The sequence below is a fragment of the Elephantulus edwardii genome, unplaced genomic scaffold, assembly GCF_000299155.1.
Source record: "Elephantulus edwardii isolate Elephantulus edwardi_28Jun2011 unplaced genomic scaffold, EleEdw1.0 scaffold00044, whole genome shotgun sequence".
Taxonomy (NCBI): domain Eukaryota; kingdom Metazoa; phylum Chordata; class Mammalia; order Macroscelidea; family Macroscelididae; genus Elephantulus; species Elephantulus edwardii.
Genome location: NW_006399794.1, coordinates 4955173 through 4979414, shown reverse-complemented (window position 1 = coordinate 4979414; position 24242 = coordinate 4955173). Strand labels below are relative to the sequence as shown.

Genomic DNA, 24242 nt, shown 5'->3' with positions numbered 1-24242 from the left:
TGGCACAGGACAGAGCAGAGTTTAGGGCTGTTGTACGTAGGGTCACTATGAGTCGCAAACGACTCGACGGCACATAACAACAACAACAACAACAACAACAACAACAACAACAACAACAACAACATTTCTGCCATATATACTAGGGTTCATAAATTTGCCCTCATCAAAGTTTCTCTTTGATGAACTTCATAATTGTAGGTTATATACCGCTGTCCCTGATCCATCTTGAGTTAGTTTTGTTATATGGTGTGAGATACAGATCTTGTTTGAATTTTCTACAGAAGATAATCTATTTTTGCCAGCACCATTTATTAAAAAGGCAGGCTTTCCTCACCTTAATAAATTTTACCACTTGGTCAAAGATTAGCTATCCATAGATAGGTGGTTTATTTCTGCGTTCTTATCTTTATTCCATTGGGCTTTGTGTCTGTCACTCTACTAGTACCAAATGTTTTTATCAAGTGACTGTGTTTTGAGATTAGGCAGGCTTCCTACTTGTTTTCCTTTTTGAGTAACGCATTGCTTATCTAGGATCTGTATCTTTTCTATATGATCTTGTTATTGTTAGATGCTGTACAGTTAAGTATGACTCATAATGTACCCTATTGATAGCCAACCTCAAACCTGCCCTATCCTGTGCCATGCTCATCAACTCTGAGGCATTAGAGCCCATTACTGAAGTCACAGTGTCAATTCATCTCATTGAGGGTCTTCCTTTCCTCCACTGACGCTCCGTCTTTCCAAGCATCATGTCCCTTTCCAAGGAATAGCCTCGCCTGGGTTCTTTTGGCAGTCCATAGGATAATTAGTACTTTTCTCCAGAACTGTAACTCAAAAGGATCAGTTCTTCTATCATCCCCATTCCTTGTCCAGCTCTCGGAATACATAGCAAGTGATTGAGAAGACCATGGCCCGAATCAGGCACACCATAGTCTTCAAACTGACATCATTGTTCACCAGTATTTACTTTGCCTTTAAAGAATGATGATGGGATTGCTTTTTTAAAAAGTTTAAAAAAAATTATTATACTAGTTTATTTACTAAATTAAAATACATTGTTTTCCAGAACAGATTCTTCTAATTTCCCTACCCCCACCCATAAAACTGTACAACCCCATGATTAATCCTCCCCTCCCCATGCACATCCTCATGCCTCTGCTTCCACCCTCCCCAATCCTTATACTCATTCTACAATAATGGTTTTATACAACATTTGTTCTTGTGGGACTGAGTTAGTTCGCTTAGCATAATGCTCTCCAGTCCCTCCCAAGTTAGGTAATAATTTACAAAATCATTGCTCCTACATGTTGTATAATAGTCCATTGTGTGAATGTACTATAATTTCTCAATCCATTTGTTTATCGTTGGACATCTGGGCTGTTTCCATGTTCTTGTGATGGTGAATAATGCTGCTATGAACATTGGAGTACAAGTCTCTGTCCCTCAGTTCTCATTTTTTTCAGGGTATATTCCAAGTAGTGGAAAAGCAATTTCTATGTTCAGCTTTTTGAGGAAGCACCAAACTGCTTTCCAGAATGATTGTATCATTTTGCAATCCCATCAGCAATGTGTAAGAGTTCCTTTCTGGCCACATCCTTTCCAACATTTATTACTTGCTGCCCTGTTAAACTTTGCCACTGTTACTGTTTGTTACTCTCTTATTGACAGTGATTTTGAGCATTTCTTCATGTGTCTGTTTGCCATTCCAATATCTTCCTCTGTGAAAATTCTCTCCATGTCTTTTGTCCATTTTGGAAATAGATTATCAGTCATTCTTGTGGAGGCCCAGGAGTATTCTGCAAACTTACGTTATAAGACTCTTGACTGAGGTGGTATCACCAAATGTTTGTTCCCAGTTGGTAGGTTTTCTTTTCACCCTGTTGGAAAAGGTTTTTGGTGCTCACATAGATTTTAATCTTTAGACAGTCCCATTCATCAATTTTATCCTGTTCAGATTGTGCATTTTTTTGCTGTATTTGATAGTCTCTTTATACCGTAGAGTAGGCTTTCTAAACTTGATTCCAGTTTGTCTTTTATGAACTTTAAGGTTTTGGGCTTTACTCCAAGGTTTCTGATCCACCTTGAGTTGATTTTTGTATTTGGTGTAAGATGTGGATCCTTTTTCAGCTTTCTGCAGGTGGAAGTCCAGTTTTGCCAGCACTATTTTTTGAAGAGGTTGTCATTTCTCCAGTTGACCATAGATAGCTGGGTCTATTTCTGGATTTTCAATTCTGTTCCATTGTTCCATTGATTAATGTTATATCAAATCTGTAGATAATTTTTGGTAGCATTATAATTTTTACAATGGAAGTCTTCCAATCCATGAACATAGATTCTTCCATTTATGTAGATATCTTTGGGTTTCTTGTAGTAGTGTTTTGTAGTTGGTTGTAATTTCCTTTTGTAGAGACCTTTTGTGCCTCTTTTTTATTTATTCCTAAGTATTTTATCTTTTGGGTGGCTATTATAACTGGCATTATTTTCCTTTCAGATTTCCCTTGATTACTGTAGATGAATACAACTGATTTTTGTATGTTGATCTTGTATCCTTCCACTCTGCTGAATTGGTAAATTAGTTAGGTGCTGTTGAATGAGTACTCATAGTGGCCTTATGAACAAAAGATCTTAACCCTGTTCAATCCTGTGCCATTCTCACACTTCCTGACACTCAAGAGCCCATTATAGCAGTCATGTGTCAGTCCACCTAGCTGAGGGTCTTCCTCTTCTTTGCTGACTCTTCACCCTTCCCAGCATTATGTCCTTCTCCAAGGAATAGCCTTTCCTAGCAACATGCTCATAGTATGTGAGGAAGTTTCATCATTCTTGCCTCCAGAGAGTACTCCGGCTGCAGTATCTCTAAGACCTATCTGGTTGTTCTCTTGTCCGTCCATGGGCTGTTCAATGCACTTCTCCAACACCGCAGCTCAAAGATGTTAATTCTTTTTCTGTCATCCTTATTCATTGTCAAGCTCTCAGATGCATAGCAAGTAATCAGAAAGACCATTGCCTGGATCAGACACACCTTAGTCTTCAAACTAACATCACTACCCTCAATAATTTGGAGCACTTCCTAACTACAGATTTTCCCACTGCAATGCATCTCCTTATTTCCTGACTGCTTGTGGATGCAAGCAAGATGAAGCTGTTAACAGTTTCAGTCTCCTCTCCATCCATCATGATGCTGCCTATTGGTTCAATGGTAAGAATCTTTGTTTTCTTGGTATTGAGATGCAATCCATACTGAAGGCTGCATTCCTTGATCTTCTGCAACAAGTGGTTCAAATCCTCCTCACTTTCAGCAAGCAAGGCTGTGTCATCTGCATGTTGTTGTTGTTAAGTGCCGTCAGGTCGTAGATGACTCTTAGCATCCCTAAGAATGAAAGGCCTGAATACTTGTATAACTTTCGTCATTTCTCCAAGTTCATAGAGTTTCTGGAGGCAAGTTATATCTCGGATTAATGCCACTCCTGCTTCCAAACCTAGCACAGGTTATTGACGAGTCTCCCTCCAATTAGATCCAGTAATTTTCAGTTTGAGTCTTTGGGATTTTCTATATATACAAACATAAAATTTGCAAATATAGGTAGTTTTCTTCCTCTTTGCTAATTTGGATGTCTTTTCCTCCTTATTGCTCTGTCTAGGACTTTAATACCTTATTGAATAGGAGTGGTGATAAAGGACAACCGTGTCTGCTCTCATTGAGAGTACTTCTGTTTGTGTCAGTTTAGGCAGGCCATGAGTTTCTTTTTAAAAAAAAAATTTTTATTGTATTATTTTTATGTGTACTGTCAAATCAGATCTGACTGGTACAGGGGGAAATTGCCTCCTCCTTCTCCAGCAGAACATCTGGTGGATTTGAACCGTGTACCTCTGGGATTGCAGTGCAGCGTCTTGCCACTAGGCCACCAGAGCTCCCTTAGGCCATGAGTTTCTAAAATTTTCTGTTTCCTCTGTTTTCAAATTTTTTTTATATGTAATTCGTTATGTTGTTGTTATACCCTTTATTTCAGTTGATTCTGTTGTTACATTATCTATTTCATTTCCTATTTATATTATTTGCATAATTTTATTTTTCTTTGTTAGATTTTCCAAGGGCTTGTCAATCTTTGAGTACTGCTTTTGCTGTGTTCTAGAGATTTTGGTTTATGTTGTGTTTTTATTCTCATTTATTGAAATGCATTTTTAAAAAGTTATCTAGTGGCTCTGTTGTAGGTTGCACTGACAACCCAAAGGCACACAGTTTGAATCCACCAGCTGGTCTGTGGGATAACGATGGGCAGTCTCCTTCTGTGCAATTAACTGCTCCTGAAAACCTACTAGAGGGTCAGATATGAGTTGGTTCCAACTTGATAATTCATAACAACAACAACATTACCTAGTAATTTTCAAGCAGGGTGTTTTTAGTTTACAGGCAAAATTTTAAACAAATTTATTATAGTCATAAGCAAAAGTGTCTGTGTTGGTGATGGACTGCATTTAGGGCTTAAGATTAAGGATAATTGAGATTTTTGAGGCTGAACAAAGATAATTTCAGAGAAAACAAGCAAGACTTAAGTAATGACTAGTTAGATGAAAAGCTATTGCCAGGAAGGGGAACATGATTCCGTGCAGTAAGGGGCAGGACCTCTAGCAAGACAATTCTCTTAAGGCAGGGCATAGAGTGGTAGGAAATTGGTCATACTTGTTCATTGTTAGGAACAATTTCTGGTAATCTGCCATTGACTTGAAAATTTGTATATTAGACTTAGAAATTTTCTTGTGTTGAAAAAAGATTGCTCATTATGAGTTATAATTCTATAATTGCGTAGGTTCAAATAAGTCTATTGGAATAAAGATCCCCACCCTAACCCATTTTTTCCAGTGTTGAATGGTGCCCATTACGTACATCCTGTAAGGGGAAACAGTGTATGGTGCAATGAGACATGCTTCACAGAACCTTTTAGAATCTGCAAGGGAGGCGTGTAAACATTATACAGTCATGTGTGTTAAAACTCTGTTTAGTTGTTTTTTGTGATAGCTGGATCAAAATGCATTAAAAAGAATAAGTTATAAAACCCACTGAACAGGACCGGATCATATGAGCCTCTTGTAGGTAATAAAGTTGTCTTTTGTCCTCAGAAGTTCTGTACAGGTAACAGCAGATAGCTATAAAAGAGCTGAGGTATGGTGGCCTAGTGATGAGTTTTGCTACCAACCCAAAGACACATGGTTTGAATCCACCAGCCGCTCCATAGGAGAAAGATGGGTAATCTCTTGTGAAATTGACTGCCTCTAAAAACCCACTAAGTAGTCAGCTAGGAGTCAATTTCTACTCAACAACACATAAAAACAGCATGAAAGATCTAGAGAGACGGGTTTCTGGGGTGTGTGTGTGTGTGTGTGTGTGTGTGTGTGTGTGTATTCATCTTTGGTGTGCTAAGAATACTTTATTCTTCAGATCATGGGATTGAGAACAAAGTTGTTTAAACAGTCATGTGAGTGCTAACAGTATGGTCTGTGTGAAGGCTTTTGAGATGGGATACATTCAAGTTTTCCAAGAAACTTGTAAACTCTGAGTAGAGTTATTCAGGGAAGTCCTTTTACAAATCAAGAACTGATAGTCCTCTTTCCTTCTGATTTCTCTTATTCTTGATCTACTTTTCAGTTTTCTCATATGGAGAGGAACTGAGTGTTCCTTGGAATAGGTGGGTTCTGGGAAAAGGAACTCTCAAGAGAATGGTTCCAGATTTCTAGGTGAAATTCTTTACCACTGGATCTAGCTTGGCTCTTCACTAGAGCCAGATATCTTGAGGCGCTAACTCCCCAAGAGGGTGGCATTACAAGAGCATTAATGTCTTTGGAACAATATGTATGTCCAGAGTCATCTTTGTGTAAGCTGACTGCTTCTTAAGAAAAAGAGGGAAAGATGCACAATGTGGAAAAAGTAGTGGAGAGAAAGGCTTGGATTCTAGACCTCTCTTAACTACTCATAAAATTCTATGATTTGGGGCACATCTGTTAGTAAGGACCCCTACTGGCACAATGGTTAAAGATTTTGGGCAAATGCTTTGTATTTAACGTGTTTATAAACCAGCAATGATAGCCACTCTCCCAAGGGAGAAACCCAAACAAATTAATGGGTGATGTGAGCATCCTTTAAAAAGTATAAATTGCAAAGTAAGCATTGGAGCTGTATAAGCTACTAGTTTATATTCTGTTTTCTGTAAAAACAAACCAATTTGAGATACCATTGTTGTTAGGTGCTTCAAGGCAAGTAAGACTCGTAGCGACCCTATGAACAGCTAGTCTGAACACTGTCCTGTCCTGTTCAATCCTCTTAATCTCTGAAATCCTCAAGCCCATTGCTACAGTCACTGTGTCAGCCCACTTGCTGGAGGGTCTTCCTCTCTTTTGCTGCCCTTCAAGCATGATGTGTCCTTCTACAAGGACTAACATCTCCTAGCAATATGCCCAAAGTATGTGAGACCATTAGGCTTTGAAAAATTTATTTTTAACAGATTGAAAGGATTTTTGTGATTTAACTGAAAGTTTCCAGTGCAAAGTGGTTTTACGCTTAAATATTTTTACACATTTTGTTTTATGACTTTAGTTTCAGTATCCATAATATGACTACATTCTTTTCCCTTCCACCCTGTGATTTCCTCTCATTTCTATTAATCTTTCTATCCTACTCCTTCATGTCTCCTGAACTTCATTCTTGGGCATAGTCTCCTTTTTTTTATTTTGTGTGATCTAAGGAGTGAGTATCTTTCTAGCATTCTTGTTATTGTTCATCTTATGGACTTGTTTATTATTTGAGTGAATGTTGAAGGATAGGGATAGTTTTGTTCCACATACCATTAGGTTTTTGAAAAGAAAATTTTGTTGATAATAAACATTTAAAAGATATAAACCACAACTTCCTACCCTCTTTCTCTGGTGGCAAAACTTTTTCATTTATCTGCTTAGTTTTTTGTTACTTTGCTAGAAGATTTCCCTTTTCTAGGTCTTGCTGTTAGATATCACTGAGTCTGCTCATAACAGCCCAGGGTGGCAGAGTAGAACTGCCTCTGGGATTTTCTAGATTGTAATCTTTTCAGGAGCAGATTGCCAGTCTTCTCTTGCAGAGCTGTTGGGTGATTGCCAGCCTTTCATTTAGCAGCAGAGCGCTTAACCATTGTACCATCAGGGATCCTTTATAGGCCTTACTGTACTGGCTCTTAGCCAGAAGACTGAGAAGTGATATAGGCCTTACTAGCAATGAAAAAAGCTACAGAAAAGTGCAAATTTGAATTTAAATTATCGTTCTTGTTGGCTAAATTCGTGAGGTGAGTTAGATTTCATGTTAGAAGTTGCCTTTGGAATTAACCTTCAGTCTCCCTTTTTATTTTACATTGAAGATACTGAAACCAAGGTGAGCACATCTCCAGAGCCCTTGTCAAACCACAAAGTCCCAAACTCATTGCCATTGAGCATAGTGACCCTGTAGGAGTACAACTACCCCGTGGGATTTCCAAGGCTGTACATTTTTATAAAAGCTGATTGCAGCATCTCTCTTCTGGAGAGTGGCTGGTGGGTTTAATCCATTGATGTTTTGGGTGGCTTAACGATTCGGCCACTAGGGTTCTTCATCAAGTCACTGTAGGACACACCTTTTTTCCTTTTCTGAACACATTTTTTGACATCACCTTTCCCTCCTCCATTAAGCATGGCACATTGCTGTGGAACATGACTTCCTTTTACACCTCGTCTTTCTTGTCTCTAAGGAGTAGGTTAATGTAAAAGACAAAGGACTTTCAAGAAAATAAAAAAGAAAGGGAAAAAGCTGTATGACCTGAAGCTTGCCACATTGGTTTTTTTTTTTAGAAAAAGTAATGTCAATTTTTAGATAGTATATATTTGATTAGGTAATTACAAAATAACAAAAAGGGGAAATACAGTAAGTAGTCTTTTACTTTTGTCTCCCATCAAGTCTCCTCTCATTGTCAATAGTTTCTTACCGCATCTTCTAGAGTTTATATTCCCTCCCTTTTTTCTTTCTCACACAAAAGCTGGCACACTATAATATACTTTAACTTGCCTTCCCCCCTCAGTCACTTATCTCCCCTCCCATTTCATTTGTATTGGAAATCTTTTTGTGTCATGCACAGCCAGTTTCCTCATTGTTCTTAGTGTTTTCGCAGGTGACTAAACGGCCCATAACAACAACACTGTATTTTAGCTAGTGGTTGGGAATTTCACATAAGTAAAGTCCTAAATAATTTTTAAATATGAATGATCTTTTGAGCCAGTTCAGATATTTCATGAGAAATACGTCTTTTATTTCTCTAAAATTTGCCTGTCCATAGTACTTTACAGTTCATAAGTACTTTCATAAACATTCTTGAATTGGATACTCAGAACTTTTTTGGAGTAAGTATGCTTTGCTATGTAAATAGAAAAAAGGAAGTGTCTGTTTAGAATTTTGGTGAGGTGTGGTGCAAGATTCTTCAGCAAAATAAATCAACATCGTGCTTTTTTCATATGCTGTACTGGTAAGTGGAGGATTTGCTTGAGAAACACAGCCTGCTTTGTGTGGGGGCTGGTGAAAGTCTTCATTACTGCATTTAAGTATTCATTACTGTGTTTGTTATAAACCATTTGTGAATTTACTTCCTTAAAACCAGTAGAGCATGTGGGAGAGGATCTCCCCATAAATGAAGCTTTGAGAAACAAGTATAGAAAGAACATACGTAAATAGTCTTTTTGTAGATTATATAATTTTTCAATCTTAAAATAATTCTAAATGAAATATGCTTATTCAGAAAAAAATTTACTTGCTTAATGGAATAAAAAGACGTGTTCTTTAGGATTAATGTGGTTCCTTAGGTAGTGAAATGGTAAGAGCTGAAAAAAATACGGAACATTTTAATCTGAGATTAGATGTCTAAGAGTCTGAGTTAAGCAAAGTATAATGTCAAAACTGTTAACAGTATTAGCCAGTTTGATATGCTTAGAATTAATGAATGAAATGCAAAGGACTTAAAGTTTTATTTTTTTAACTTTCATTTAATGTAGAACAGGATTACTAGTAGTGAGCTAATCCAAACTTTAAAACTACCTCAGAATTAAAGCGTGCACTTAAGTATATTGTACATATACTTTTGCTTACATGCTGTGGAATGCAAATTTTCTAGAAAATATTTCTAACCACTTTGGTGACTTCTGAGATGTTTTTACATTTACGTTTTCTTCTTTTCTAAATCAATTCCTTTATTTCTCTTTTCCCTTCTCATACTGTGACACTGTTTCTATAAAGTAAAAGCATAGTCACAGAATTTTAGAGTAGACTGGGCTCTTAGCAATGACCTAATTTTATTTGGTGTATTTCTATACCAGTTTGGCCCTTTCTGAATTCAATAAATAAGAAACTGAAGCCCAACAGAGTTTATGACTTGCCCTGATCTTTCTTCTTTTCCGGAAGCCAGGATCCAGCTGCCCAAGACCAGGTTGTTTGTTTCTCTTACAGCTCTTAATTAGCTGACCCTGCTCCACTTGGGGAGTTTACTTTTGAACACATTCTCTTGCTCTTTTCACTTTGTCTTTCTATGTGAACTAATTAATAAAAAACAATAAGGAGCATTATATTCTCAGATCTTGCATGGAGCCTGGCTCATTGCAGGCTTAGATTAGAGACTTCTTTGAAGTGAACTAAAACTGGGGAGGGGATGAGAGCGAATTGAGGACAGCACATTGGGAGCTGGTGGTGATTAGTTCTTACCTTTTATTTGCTAGTTCATTCTTTCTTTCTCTTCCTGGGACAGGGAGCAATGGTTGTGGCCAGACTGTGAAGGTATTATGTGTTGTTTAGTGGGTGCCTCTAAACTACTCTCTTTCCTCTGTAGGTCCTTTCCCATAACCTGTGCACGGTGCTAAAGGTTCCACATGACCCTGTCGCCCTTGAAGAACATTTCAGGGATGATGATGAAGGGCCTGTCTCCAATCAGGGCTACATGCCATATTTAAACAAGTTCATCTTGGAAAAGGTAGGATACTGTTTCTTGCTTGCAGTGTTAAATGATTTTTCTCAGGGGCCACAGAGCCCCTTGTTGATTTGATAAAGTAGTTCCGTTAAAGACATCAAGATCCGTCAGAAAGTAAAGAAAGAATAAGAGACCAATTTTATTTCTTCTCCTCCATTTGCCTTAAAAAGTTGATTTGATGTTTTTCCTCCTTGGCTCACTTTTTGAAATTAAGAGCGGTGTTTTGTGTTAATTTGGATATAACCTTTCTTGAGTTGACCTCCCTTGGTTTCACATGTGCTGGCAACTTTGGTCAAAATGAGTATGATGGGGTAAAAAGTGATTGTTAATTATTTTTAGGATATTTTTCATACTTTTCCATCCTAGACTTTTCAGGGTTCTCCTTGGCTGGTTCCCTCTGGGGTATATTCTGAAAAAGGATACCATAAACACCTATCATAGGTTTCAGTTTCTCCCTTAGTTTGGGTAATTAGAAATTGACACATAAAAGTGTCCATTTTAATGTATAAAAAGAAAATAATGACCTAATGTTAATAGTTTGATGAAGAATTTTGTAGACCTTTTAAAAAATGTACATGCAAATTCACACATACATATGCCGTCACATACCATTCCTGCTACCTTTACACAATGCAGTGTTTCATTTCTATGTGGATAGGATCATACTATACATACAGTCAATTCTGAATGTGCAGGTTCTGCATCCTTGCACTCAGCCAGCTTTGATGTGATATAATAGGTAGGGAGCAGTTTAAATGGTCAGAGCAGTCTCTTAAAGGCTAAGACTGAAACTCAAAATCATGAGTTGAGTGGGAACTGCTCATATCAGACCCTCCAGCAGATTTTCAGAGGCTGTAAATCACACGAGAGATGATTGTCCATCTTTCTCCTGTGGAACCACTGGTAGATTTGAACCTCCAGAGAGGTGCTGCTTTTGGGTTAGCAGTGCAACTCCCTACAGACTGCACACCAGAGGCTTAGAGGGAATGTGAAGTGCTTTTAACACTTTTAAGTCTTATATGTATTCTAGAGATTATTTAAAGTATATGGGGGATGTGCATAGATTATATGCAAATTCTGTGCTGCTTTTATATAAAAGGTTTGGGCATTAACAGTATCTGTGGGTCCTGGAACAATCTACCTTGTTTACTGAGGGCTCATTGTATAATTCTGCAATTTACTATGGTTGTTTATTTTTTAAAGCTGAACAATCTATTTTTTAAGTCCTTTCATAACATGGATACTTAATTTAGTGACTATGTGTTTAAATGAAAAGTTTGGTAAGGCTTTTACACTTTCACTTAGCATAATGCTATCCAGTCTCTCCCGTTATGTAGTGATTTTCAAAATCATTGCTCCTGTGTGCTGCATAGTATTTCATTGTAGGAATGTACCACAGTTTCTCACTCTGTTTGATTGTGGTGGTTGGACATTTGGACTGTTTCCATGTTTTCACAATGGTGAATAATGCTCCTATGAACATTGGTGTACAAATCTCTATTTGTGCCTCAGTTCTAATTTTCTCAGGGTATATTTACCAAGCAGTGAAATCGCTGGGTCATTTGTTCAACTTTTTTGAGGAAATGCCAAACTGCCTTCCAGAGTGGTTTTACATTTACCATTTTTTTAAAAAAATAAAAATTTTATTTTATACTAGTTTGCTTACAAAGTTCATATACATTGTTTTTCACACTGAATCCTATTTTAATAGAAAACATGAAATTTTTAGATTTTTGCCCTTCAAAAACTGACAGTCCTAATACATCAAATAAAAAAGAATATGCATTATAAACTCTGTATTTTAATTATGTAAATACCACACTATTTGCATATTTTTCTGGCTTCTGATTTTTTATTGCTATTTATATGCATAGGTGTTTGTGGTGTTGTTTTTTTTTAAAAGCATCTATTTAGTTTTTTAATTCATTGTTGCACATTTTCTTTCTCTTCTCTCCTCCTCTTTTCCCGGACCACACCACAATCCAGATTGTTGCCATACCTTTAATGTCTAATTATATATTACTTTTGGACACTTCTTTCCCTCATCTGTTCTAATGCAGTTCATTATCTATCTACTCTTTTCCCATTCTATCCCAAGCCTCCCATGTCTGTCCTATATTATAATAGCAGTATTATGCAGTATTTGGCCTTTTGTGACTGAGATATTTCACATATGGTCAGCATAATGTCCTTCAGGGTTCCCCATGCTGTGTAAGGTTTTAGGAGTTCATTGTTTTTCAGTGCTGTGTAATATTCCATTGTGTGACTGCACCATAGTTTTTCTATTTGTTTGTTCATGGCCTCTTGGGTTGCTTCCATCTCTTTGCTATTGCGAATAATGCAACAATAAACGTGGATGTGCATACTTCTGTTTGAGTTGTGGCTCTGATATCTTTAGGATGTATTCCCAAAAGTGGAATTTCTGGGTCAAATGGTATTTCTATTTCCACCTATTTGAGAAAGCACCAGACCACCCCATACCATTCTCACCAGCAATTAATAAAAGTTCCAATCTATCAATAACCTCACTAACATTTGCTATTTGGTGCCCTGTTGAATTTTGTTGTTGTTTCTGGGATGAGATGATATTTTATAGCTGTTTTGGAAAATAATATATAGATTTTAAAAAAATTATATTTTTCATTGTTACACATTTTCTTCCCCTCCTCTCTTTCTGTGTAGGTTTTAAAATAGCTTAGACTATTTTTAAAAATAATCAATATACATTGTATAATAAATAATTAAGGTAGTGGTTTGGATAAACAATAAAGAGGAAGGTGTTCAGTGAGCTGGATTGACACAGTGACTATAATCGTGGGTGTAAGCACAACACATATTTTGAGGATGGGGCAGGATTGGGCAGTTTGTGCTGTTGTACTTGGAGTCATTATGAGTCAGAGTGGACTCAGTAGCACCTACCAGCAGTTTGGAAAAGGTAAAAATGTTATTTAAAAATTCATAGAAGAGTGCACTGTATTTTTCAGAAATTTTACATCAAGGATTGTCAAACTTAATATGTATTGTTTAAATGGATAAGCCTGAATCACCTAGGGAATTGAATTCTGTTATTAGCCACCTTATACAATGACTCCATAGCCTTACTTCTCAAAGTGTATCGAGAGACCACCATTAATCTTAAAAAAGATAAGATCTCAAACTTCTACTCCAGACCTACAGAATCAGAATTTGCACTTAGAAGAATCTCAGGTGATGCATGAGTTTGAAAAATGCTAGTTTAGAGTATTTCTTTAGATTATTTATTTAAAGGTCATTTGCTAAATGACTAGTTTGCTTAAAAACTCAACACATTGCCAGTTAAGTTGAAACTAACTCACAGCTGACCTTCCAGTGGGTTTCTGAGGCTGTAAAACACATGGGAGAGAATGCCCATCTTTCTCCTGTGGATTCACTAGTGGATTTGAACTGCCAGAGAAAACCTGCTTTTGGGTTAACAGTGAAATTCTCTGTAGACTTCTCACCAGAGTTAAGAGAAATCTTCACATAAAAAATCCCTCAAACTTCTAAATTATGTAAAAATGGTTTAGTATTAATCTAGCAGAAGCTAATCTAACTTGACAAAGGGAAAAAATTATTATCAGCTTCAGCAGTCTCTAGCAATTTTCTATGAAGTGGAGGTCAGATATACTTCCGCCCATCAACCTGTTTACCAGTTTTCCTCCCACAATGCTCTTGGCTTCTCTTCTGGATTTAGTAACTTGTGATTGACTACACAGAACTCACAGACCATATTCAAGTCACAGTTACGGAAGTAATAGTTTACAATTAAGCATTTGGAGTGATTTAGGATGTTGCTCTTTGATCAGGACAGTCTCATACCATTTGTGCTTGTAGGCTTTATACCTTTGACTGGCTTCTGTTTGGCTTGGATGAGTGTTAAAAAACTCTGACTTCACAGGTAGTTGCCCACGGACATCCCACACCTTCAGGAAGCCTCTTGCTTGAAAGCTTTCCATTTTCTTCCTCTGCGGATTGGTACATACATTATAACCACCTTGCTCTATGAGTCAGAGAGCCTATCATAACATCTCATACCAGTCTTCTAGTTCTGCTGCCACCATTGATCTGCAACTCCTTTTGGCCATCTTTTGCTGTCCCTGATGCCACCTCTCAATTGCCCTGCCTCTTGAATATAGGAGGTTCTTGGTGCAGAGACTGCTTGGTCCAGAGAATGTGCTCTGCTCTTGACTCTTCTTTCTTGGTGGCTAATGTGGTACCCCTGTCTACCTTTGAGATAGCTAATTTTAAGCCTAGTTAGATGACAAAACTGACTAATACCTTGATAGGTTCAAAACACATTATTAGCATGATCGATTCTGTGAGTGGAGTGGTGGGAATGAATGTGTTTGAGACAGCGAGGTTGGCACAGGATAGAACGGCGTTTAGGGCTCTTGTACATAGGGTCGCTATGAGTCACAAATGACTCAGTGGCACATAACAATAGCAACAACAGTCCCACAAGAGGGAGCTCTGATGGTCTAGTGGGGAAAGAGTTGTGTTGCAAACTCAAAGGCAGATGATTTAAATACACCAGCTACTCTGTGGGACAAAAATGGACAGTGTAATTTATCGCCCCTGAGAACTTGCTGGAGGGTCAGCTGTGGTGTGACTATACAGTAATGAGTGAAAGCCCCTCAAAGGTGTTATGGACCTTATTTTCTTTATTAGGAAGATATCCAGTTCCCTTTGTGGGAAGCAAGTACCTCATTTGCACAATCTCAGAGTCATTTGGTGAGAGTTTCAAAAGTATGATGAGAATAACAGAGATCCATCATATTTACATTTGTCTACATACTAGGAAAGTCAAAGAGTACTAACAGGCTTATATAAAAGTAGTAGCTTCTGCCTTCATAGCCTAGTCTTTCTGCTCAGAGCAACCACACAACCACTTTAAACTCTTATTAGTTATTTCTTCTAGTATTTATTACCCTATTTTAAAAGAATATGCTTATTCTGCTATGTATGGATTGTCCAATTTAATATATTATTTACTGACTTTTCCTTTTGGTAAATGTATATTCACATCCGTACAATAAAATTATTTCATAATATTTATTAATGTTCAGCATTTATGATAAGTATATATTTATGTTGAGTGGAGTTAATCAGAGAGTCAGCAATAGAGAGGAAGACCCTCAACAAGATGGACTGACACAGTGACTGTAGCAGTGGACTCAGAAATGTCAGAGCTGAGGAGGTTGCACAGGCAAGGACAAGGCTCATATCCCCACTGTGAGTCAGAGTTGACTGCTTGGCACCAAACAACAATTTTAATTTTATTTGATGGTGGGTTTTTTTTGCCTATATTTGTTATTTCCTTTTAGTCTCTCAATCTCATTTTCTCTTTTTTGTTCAGTTCTTTGATGCATAGCAGTTGAGAAGCCCATGGCCTGAGTCAGGTGTATCGTAATCTCTAGACTGACATCATTATTATTCTTTAGCACTCTGGAGAGGTTCCTGACACTGTGAAGTCATAGTGGTTACAGTTTTAATATTGTATAAACATTCTCACCCTCCTTTTCTGAGTTGTTTCTCACCATTAACATAAGTTTGCACAGTCTTTGGAATTCATATTGTTAGTTTGATCCCATATAGTTTTTTTTTTAAAACACTTTATTTTATTGTAATTTTATTGAAAGTTTACAGAAAAGTTGGATTTCCATTAATTCATTGTTGCCCATTTTCCTCCCTCTTCCTTGCTCCAGTTACTTCTTTTCATTCTTCCTTTTTTTTTAGTGCACAGTTTCTTGCCTTCCTTCCCTCCCCCGTCCCCCAGCTCACCCAGCAAAGCACTCCTTGTTCTAGTTTGTTGTCATATGTATAATGCATAAGCATATAATCCTTTTTGGACAGTTCTTCCCCTCCTCTGTTCTACTGCAGTATTTGTTATCTGTCCACTCTTTTCTCATTCTCTGCCCCTTCCCCTCATCTGTCCTAATTTATGACAGTGGTGTTTTTGTTCTTTTGTGACTGAGATATTTCACTCAGCATAATAGATATTTCACTCCCTAGATTCCCACATGTTGTGTAATGCTTTATGAATTCATTGTTTTTCAGTGTTGCATAGTATTCTATTGTGTGAATGTACCATAGTTTTTCTATCCTTTTGGGTCATGTAGATAGTTCTTTAAAGAATTGAATCTTCAAGGCAGATCTTTTACTTTTTTAAAAATTGATTTGCATGTAATTGTTCATACACATTTTATTTCATTTATTTTCATTGTGCTTTATATATTATGTCTCATTCATGTACATTATGTTTTGCGCAATCATCCGTATATATTATATTTTATCTAATTTATTACTACTGAGCTATGCCTTTTATTACCCTGTCTGATCAAGGCCCCATTGCACCCTCCATCCGCCAGCTAATCTCTGCTGTCTTAGTGATTTCCCCTCCCAACTCCCACCCCCTTTTCCACCTTTCCTTTGTCCTTTTAAACAGTTCTAGATATATTGTCCCTATTTTCTAATTTTAATAGTTGTACTGATCTTACTTTGATTCTTCACAGGTTGATCCTTCCTCGTCCTGGTCATTTATAGTGTTGTCTTTTGCTCACAACACAAACTCATTGCTTTTAAGTAGTGGACTCACCAATGTGTTTCTGAACCATTGAGTTTAGGCTATAAATTGCATGAGAGGAGATTACCCATCTATCTCCCTCAAACCCTATCTTCCCCAGATCTGCTGGTGGATTTAAACCACCATAGAGGCCTGGTCTTCAGACTAGCAGCAGAGTTTCCTATAGACTACATCACCAGAGCTCTAAACTGTTGTTAGTTTCAAAATGACTTCAGGTAATACTTTTTGTTTTAATGTTTAAAGATGATCTTAGGGTAGTAATTTTAGGGGCTTACCCTCCGTGGCTCCAGAAAACTTAGAGTTCTTGAGAAGTTGAAACTCTGTCCTGCTTGTTCCCCATTACGATCACAGTTATTCTATGGACTATTTGATAAAAATGTTTAGTAAATGTTCAGTAACAAGAACTAGCCAGTTCTTGTAGACTCATGGTGGACTTCATGGAGGCAGTTAGCCACACATTCCATATCTTCTTTCTGTTCTTGGAACATCTCCTTCCTCTTTTCAGGTGCATACAGACTGGGTTGGTTTTTTTGTTTTGTTTTTTAGTTCTTTGGTGTGTTTTTTTAAATTTTGGATTGCCGCACTTACAAAGGTTTTACACAACAAACTCAGAAGTAGAACAAAAGCTCTAAGCATTTTATTAGGTCTGTTAACTGGAAAGTCCCATGAAACTATGACCCTTAACCTTCAGATCAAAGATCCAAATCCTGCAAGATGTTTGTTTGCACATAAGCAGCCTCAGAAGGTTATACATAAGTAACATTAGCAGCTAATCATTTCATTGTTGTAAAACCACAGGGATGTGATGACATCTAACAACAACAACAACAACAACAACAACAACAAATTTTATCTATCTTTCTGTCTGTCTATCTCATATAGCTTTTGCTCAGGTACACTGGTCTGGTGGTAAAGAGTTGTGCTTTCAACCCAAAGGCAGGAGATTCAAATTCACAAACTGCTCTAAAGGAGAAAGATAAGCAGTCTCATCCTATGTGATTTTCAGCCTCTGGAAACCTGCTAGGGGGTCAGCTATGAGTTGGTTCTGATTTAATGGCACATAAATACAACAGCAACATAACTTTTGCCAGGTCAGTTTTTTACAAAGGAACAAATTGCTGACAGTCATTATAATATGCTGTACAACCCTACTCTTAATTGAAGCAATTTTCCATCACTGTTGACTCGTCATTCTCCCCTTTCTCCAGCCTGGGTAACCACTAATAAACATTTGTCTGTATACATTTATCTTCTCATGTAAGTGAGGCCATGTAATATTTACTCTTTTTAAAATTTTTAATGTTTTTATTTGCTCTTCTTTTATTGACTTCTTTCACTTAACATAAGATCTTTGTGCACCTCCATATTGAATCATGTGTCAAGATTTTATTTCTCATACTGGCTGTGTAGTAAGTATTTCATTTTGTTTATTGATAAACAAAATAGGCATTTTGTTTATTGATTCATCCATTGATTGGCATTTAAATGGCTTTCACCATTGGATAGTGTGATCATGCTGTAGAGATCTTAGGATGTTGTAGTGTGATATAATTATGACTGGTGGTTCACTTGAGTTTTATACTTCTTTTAAATATCTCTTTTATTCAGCAAGTATTTGGCAGCTTACTGTATGCATGTGACTTTTTAATTTTGAAATTACTAAATATACATATGTAATACTTGGGGTTCATTGGAAGTTATTACTTTGATAATTAATAAAAATTGAGCTTTTCTTCCTCTCTTCTGCTACCAAAAGAAAACATCTTGGCTCCATGGATGAGAATCTGACTCAAGCAAGTCACATTGGGTGTGATTTGGGTTTGGGGTGGAGTAGATGCAGAATAGTGCATTTTATTCAGATTTTCCCTCTACTTTCTCCTTTGTGGTATTTTTTTTCATCAGCCACAAAGCTCCAGCTGTCCAGAACACCTGGGGTAATATCCCTATTTCTTCAAAGGCCTTTCCATCTGCTTCCTTGGAAGGTGATGATTGAATTTAAGCTAAAATATAAATTTAGAAAGATATTCTTAAAACAAAGGGCGGTTAATCACAAGAACATGGAAACAGTCCAAATGTCCAGCCACAAATGAATAGATTGAGAAATTATGGTACATTTACACAATGGAATACTATGCAGCATGCAGGAGCAATAACTGTAAATTATTACCTAACTTGGGAGGGACAGGAGAGCATTATGCTGAAAGAACTAACTCAGTCCCACAAGGATAAATATTGTATAAGACTGTTATTGTAAAGTGAGTGTAAGGATCCAGGAGGGATGGGGGAGGCTGGAAGCAGAGGGATATGGATGTACAAGGGGAAGGGGGATTAATCATTGGGTTGTACAATTAAATGGGTAGCAGGGTGAGGGAAATTGAAAGAATTTGTTCAAATTTGTATTAGAATTTTGTAAACAAACTAGTGAAGAAAAAAAAGAACCCGCACCACCACAAATTGTAGTTATACTGCCATTGACCACATTTTCTAAACACAAAATTTGGATACTATATAACAATGGGTTCTTAAATTCGGGAGTGAGATACAAATCAGGGTGATGGCAAGTGAATGATGAATTACTAGAATTTATGGCATCTTGGAGATTTATGAGGACAAAGGAGTTGAATGCTTAAAATTAGTACTATCCTAGAAAATTCAGGTAATATGTATTAAAAACCAAAGCAAACCAACAGAAAATCCAAACTTAAGTAATTATAGGCTTATTTAGTTGTGTCTTTTTTAAATTATAGAATGTGCTGGAAAATTCTCAGAAATCTGAAAATTGCCTCTTTTTTCAGTATTAAAATTTGTGTGGACTGGACCAGTAGATAGAGAAATAAGATTTTATGTCTTGAAATGCATTTAGTTCTTTTTCCTTCTTGAATGTTAAATATTAAATTTTTATTTTAGTATTTAGATATTTTAGAGAAGAAACTAGAGGAGAAAATACATGTTTTAAGAAGTCCAAAACTAGTAATTAAATTTGGAGAAAAACTTATTCATGGAGGGAATGAGGATATGATCAAACAGTGAGCCCTTGTTTATTATTGCATAGCCACCTGGAATGGAATTTTGCCAGTTTTACAATCCAAGTAAAGCAGCCAAGGTTTCCATGGTGTGGGTTTAAATTGAACAAAGATTAGTGCCTTGTTTTGAAACTTAGTTTCAGATGCCAGTTATTCAGAATGTTAACATAAAACTTAGAAGCTGTCACTTATGAAAAGAAAATATGATATGAAATATTTGTAAGGTATACTTGCATTTATACATAACATTTCTCAATTGGTTTTCATGTTATTCCCATGAGTTAGGCAGAGCTAGGATTATTATCCCCATTTAACTAATACAGAACCAAAACCTAGGTAGAGTCACTCACTGTTATGCTGTTGGGTTAGTGCGCCTAACTCAGCCTGTTGCTGTCATTGATTCCACTCATACTGACCCTGTAGAGTTGAAACACATTGCCCCCAGGGTTTCTGAAGCTGTAAATCTATACTGGAGCAGATTGTCTCTCATTTTTGTCCCCCTGTGGAGAAGCTGGTAGGTTCAGACTGTTGACCTTTGGTTCCCCTATCCTCCAGTGCCACCAGACCTTCTTTTGTTACTCCTAGTATTCTTATAGGATGGAGTAAAACTGACCCATAGAAAGGAAGCATATAGCTAGATCTTTTCTCATATGGAGCTGCTAGGTGGATTCAAATTGTCGAAAATACATTTTGGACCTAAGGAATTTAACTTACAGACCAGTGCTCTGTTAATGACATTATTTTATTTTCTGCCTTTAACTTGGAGAATTATTTTGGGATTTGGACTAAGAGATAATTATGTTGGTTACTATTTGCCAAAATGTGGTTTTTCATTTGATGTTTTCAGTTTTATTTCTATGTTTATTTTTCAGTATTTTAACATATTACTGTAATACAATATAGCAACATTCTTTTAATAATCATTCTTGTGTTTTTACATTTATAGAATTTATTTTCATTTTCTTGATTTTTGTTTTTTTGTAATAATATTTTTACTTCCTGTGTCTTAGCTTTTTTGCTTATTTTATGATATTTCTTATTTAATGAAAGAATGAAATACTTTAAGTCCACAAAGATTCTTGTGGACTTGTTTGGTAAAAAGATCTCATATTTAAGTTATCCGACAGTAAATAATTGAAGAAAACTATATGTTACCTTCTGACTATTCAGTACTAATAAATTTCATTAAAACCTAGTTTTGCCACAGCTTGTTTGTGAAGCAGTTTAATTCTCCTGTAAAATTTAATGGCCAATTAGGCTTTTGATCTGAACCACTGTGAGTTCTCTCTAAATCTACATGTTATAGCTTGGTATAAACTGTGTGATTAAAGCTACCAGTCCACTGGCAATATACCAAGCCTTCAAAGGAGAATCTGCTGCTTTTCAATATATTTTTGTTAGTTTGTTTTGGGGAACACTCATATTAAAAAAAAAAGTAACATAAACTTATCAAAATATTTTCTTTCCCTATGTTGTTCTATCTTTAGATGCTTGCAGGCTCTGTATTCTGTTTTTTTTTTTATAATCTGACATTTATGCTTTTTACTTTATGTAGTTTTCCCTCAGATATTTGTTGTTCTGTAACAGTTATACTTCTCATATAAAATGTGGGTTCCAGTTTTTTCTTCAGCTAGTTGAATAAATATACCTTTGTTGTTGTTGTTAGTTGTCATCAAGACAAGTATGATCCATAGCGACCCTATGAACAACCAGTCAGAGCCCTGTCCTGTTTTGTGCTATCCTCTCATTTCCTGACACTCGCAAGCGCATTGCTACAGTCACTATGTTGAAGGTCATCCTCTTTTTCGCTGACCTTCCACCTCTCCAAGCATGCTGTCCTTTCCAAGGAATAGCCTCTCCTAGTAATATGCTTGAAATATGTGAGGTAAGGCTTTTATCATTTTTGCTTCCAAGGAGCACTTTGGCTGCAGTTTCTCCAAGGCATTTGTTTGTTCATTTGACAGCCCATGGGATATTTGGTACTCTTCTACAATGCTACAGCTCAAAGGTCTGGGTTCTTCTTCTGCCATCCTTATTCATTGTCCAGCTCGCAGATGCATAGCAAGTGATAAGAAAGACCATTGCCTGAATCAGCTGCATCTTTGTCCTCAAACTGACAACATTGCTCCTCAATAACTTGGAAAAGCCCCTAACTGCAGACTTCCAGTGCAGTATGTCTTCTGATCTCTTGACTGCTGGTATTGAGGGTGTTGATTGTAGACCCAAATAAGAAATTGTTAATAACTTCAATCTTTTCTCCATAAATCATGATGTTGCCTATTGTTCAGTATAAGGATTTTGTTTTCATGAAATGCAGTCCCTACTGAAGGCTGTATTCTTTGATCTTCTGCAACAAGTGCTTCAAGTCCTCCTCCAGCAAATTTGTGTTGTCTACATACTGCAGGTTATTGATGAGTCTTCCTTTAATCTTGATACCACATTCCGCTTCATAGATTCTAGCTTTTTGAATAATTTGTACAATTTACAGATTTAATAGGTATGGAGAGAGGATACAAATACCTTTAGCACTCAGAATAACTTCAAATGTGCCAGACAACCATCTTTTGCTAGGAGGGGGTACCTTTCATGAATATCCAAACCTATGCTTTTATACAGTTCTTTCTTATTAACCTTTTTCCTATATTAAATTTTATTTTTTATTGTTTTTGAAAATTGTATCACTTTATTTTGGCACAGTGACCAAATTGGACTCATTTTCGTTATGCTTATGAAGCTATATTGAGCTATAAATTTCTGAATTAATAAAGAGGCTTCATGTTGAGAAATATGGATATCTTTATGCTGCTAAATTCTTTTACAATCATTATAAATCTAAGAGTGATGTAGTTAAAATTAATATATTTAGTATATATTTACTATTGCTCTCTAAAAGCTACATGGAAACAGCCCAAAGGATTAATGGACCATGTGAAATTGAACTTCTTTCACCTTTAGTCCAAAGAACTGGATAGTACCCAGCTCCCTTTGCTGACCCCTCTGAAAAGGTATCACTCTATTCTGGATAGATTGAGAGGAAAATGTTGACAAAAACCTCAGATCCTTAAGAAAGATCAAGCTTGCTGATCTAGAGACTAGTAGAACCCCTGAGACTGTATCCCTTAGTCACCCTCCATGCCTGAGACTGAGCTCACTCTTATAGCTTAACTTTCAGCCAAGTAAATAAAACAGATCTGTCAAAGTGAGAAGGACTTGAAACACTTGCTGCAGAAGTTCAAGGACTACAGCCTTCAGTATAGATTACAGCTGAACATCAAGAAAACAAAGTTCCTCACTACTGGGCCAGTAGGCAACACATCATGATAGATGAATAAAGTACTGAAGTTGTCATTGATTTCATCGTTCTTGGCTCAACGGTCACCACCCTTGGTACCAGCAGTATCAAGGAGATGTATTGCATCAGGCAAGTCTGCTGTCAGGGACCTCTCCAAAATATTGAAGTAGTGCTGTTGTTCAGTGCCATCGTGTCATAGGCAACTCATAGCGACCCTATGAACTTTCTTCTACTGAAGTGTAATGATGTCAGTTTGAAGACTAAGGTGTGTCTGATTCAGGCTATGATCTTTTCAATCACTTGCTGCACCTCTGAGAGCAAGACAGTGAACAAGAATGACAGAAGACTTGATGCCTTTTGAGTTGTGGTGTTGGAGAAGAATACTGAGTGTATCATGGACTGCAAGAAGAACAAACAGGTATGTCTTGGAAAAAAGTACAGCTAGAGTATTCCTGGGAGGCAAAGATGGAGTAGCTTCATCTCTCATACTTTAGATATGTTGCTAGGTGAGGCTATTTCTTGTAAAGGGACATCATGCTTGGAAAGGTGGAGGGATAAGAGAGAGAAGACAACTTTCAATGAGGTAGATTTACACATGACTCTAACAGTGGGCTCAAGTGTGTCAGAGATGATGAGAATGGTAGAGGATAGGACAGGGTTCGGGTCTCTTGTTCCTCAGATTGCTATGAGTCATACTCAACAACACCTAAAAACAATAATATTAGGTTGACAGATCTCTGGTGGCCTAGTGGTTAAGGAGCTCTGCTACTAACCCAAAGATTTGAGTCTGCTAGCTACTCCACTCCAGAGGAATATACTACAAGATTCTACAGAAGGTTTTCCAAAAATGACTGGAAGAACACATCAGCAGAGAACTGCCAGAAGTCCAGGATGGGTTTAGAAGGGGTTGTGGTACTAGGGATATTGTAGCTAATGTTAGATGGATCCTAGCTGAAAGGGAATACCAGAGGAATGTATATCTGTGTTTCATTGACTGTAAAGGCGTTTGACTGTGTGGATCATAACAAACTGTGGCTGACTCTGAGAAAAATGGTAATCCCAGAACACTAGATCATGCTAATGCAGAACCTATACTTGGACCAAGAGGCAGTAGTCAGAACAGAGCAAGGAAACACTGCATGGTTCAAAATTGGGAAGGGCTTCAGTTTGTGTCAGTTTAGGTAGGTTGTGTTTTTCTAAGTATTTGTCCATTTCCTCTAGATTTTCGTATTTGTTTGAGTATAGTTTTTCATAGTATTCTAATGTTAGCTTTTTTATTTTAGTTGGGTCTGTTGTGATGTTACCTGATTCATCTCTTATTCGGA

The 24242-nt window shown here is 36.9% G+C and overlaps 1 protein-coding gene across 2 annotated transcripts in view; it reads left to right on the top strand.

Moving 5' to 3' along the window:
* SWAP70 (SWAP switching B-cell complex 70kDa subunit) overlaps positions 1 to 24242 on the top strand; it is a 153141-nt gene that overhangs the window by 28096 nt on the left and 100803 nt on the right. For both annotated transcript variants that reach the window (XM_006885421.1, XM_006885422.1), the window contains exon 2: positions 9864 to 10004. In XM_006885421.1, the coding sequence (XP_006885483.1) occupies positions 9864 to 10004 (141 nt within the window). The remainder of the gene's footprint in view (positions 1 to 9863; positions 10005 to 24242) is intronic.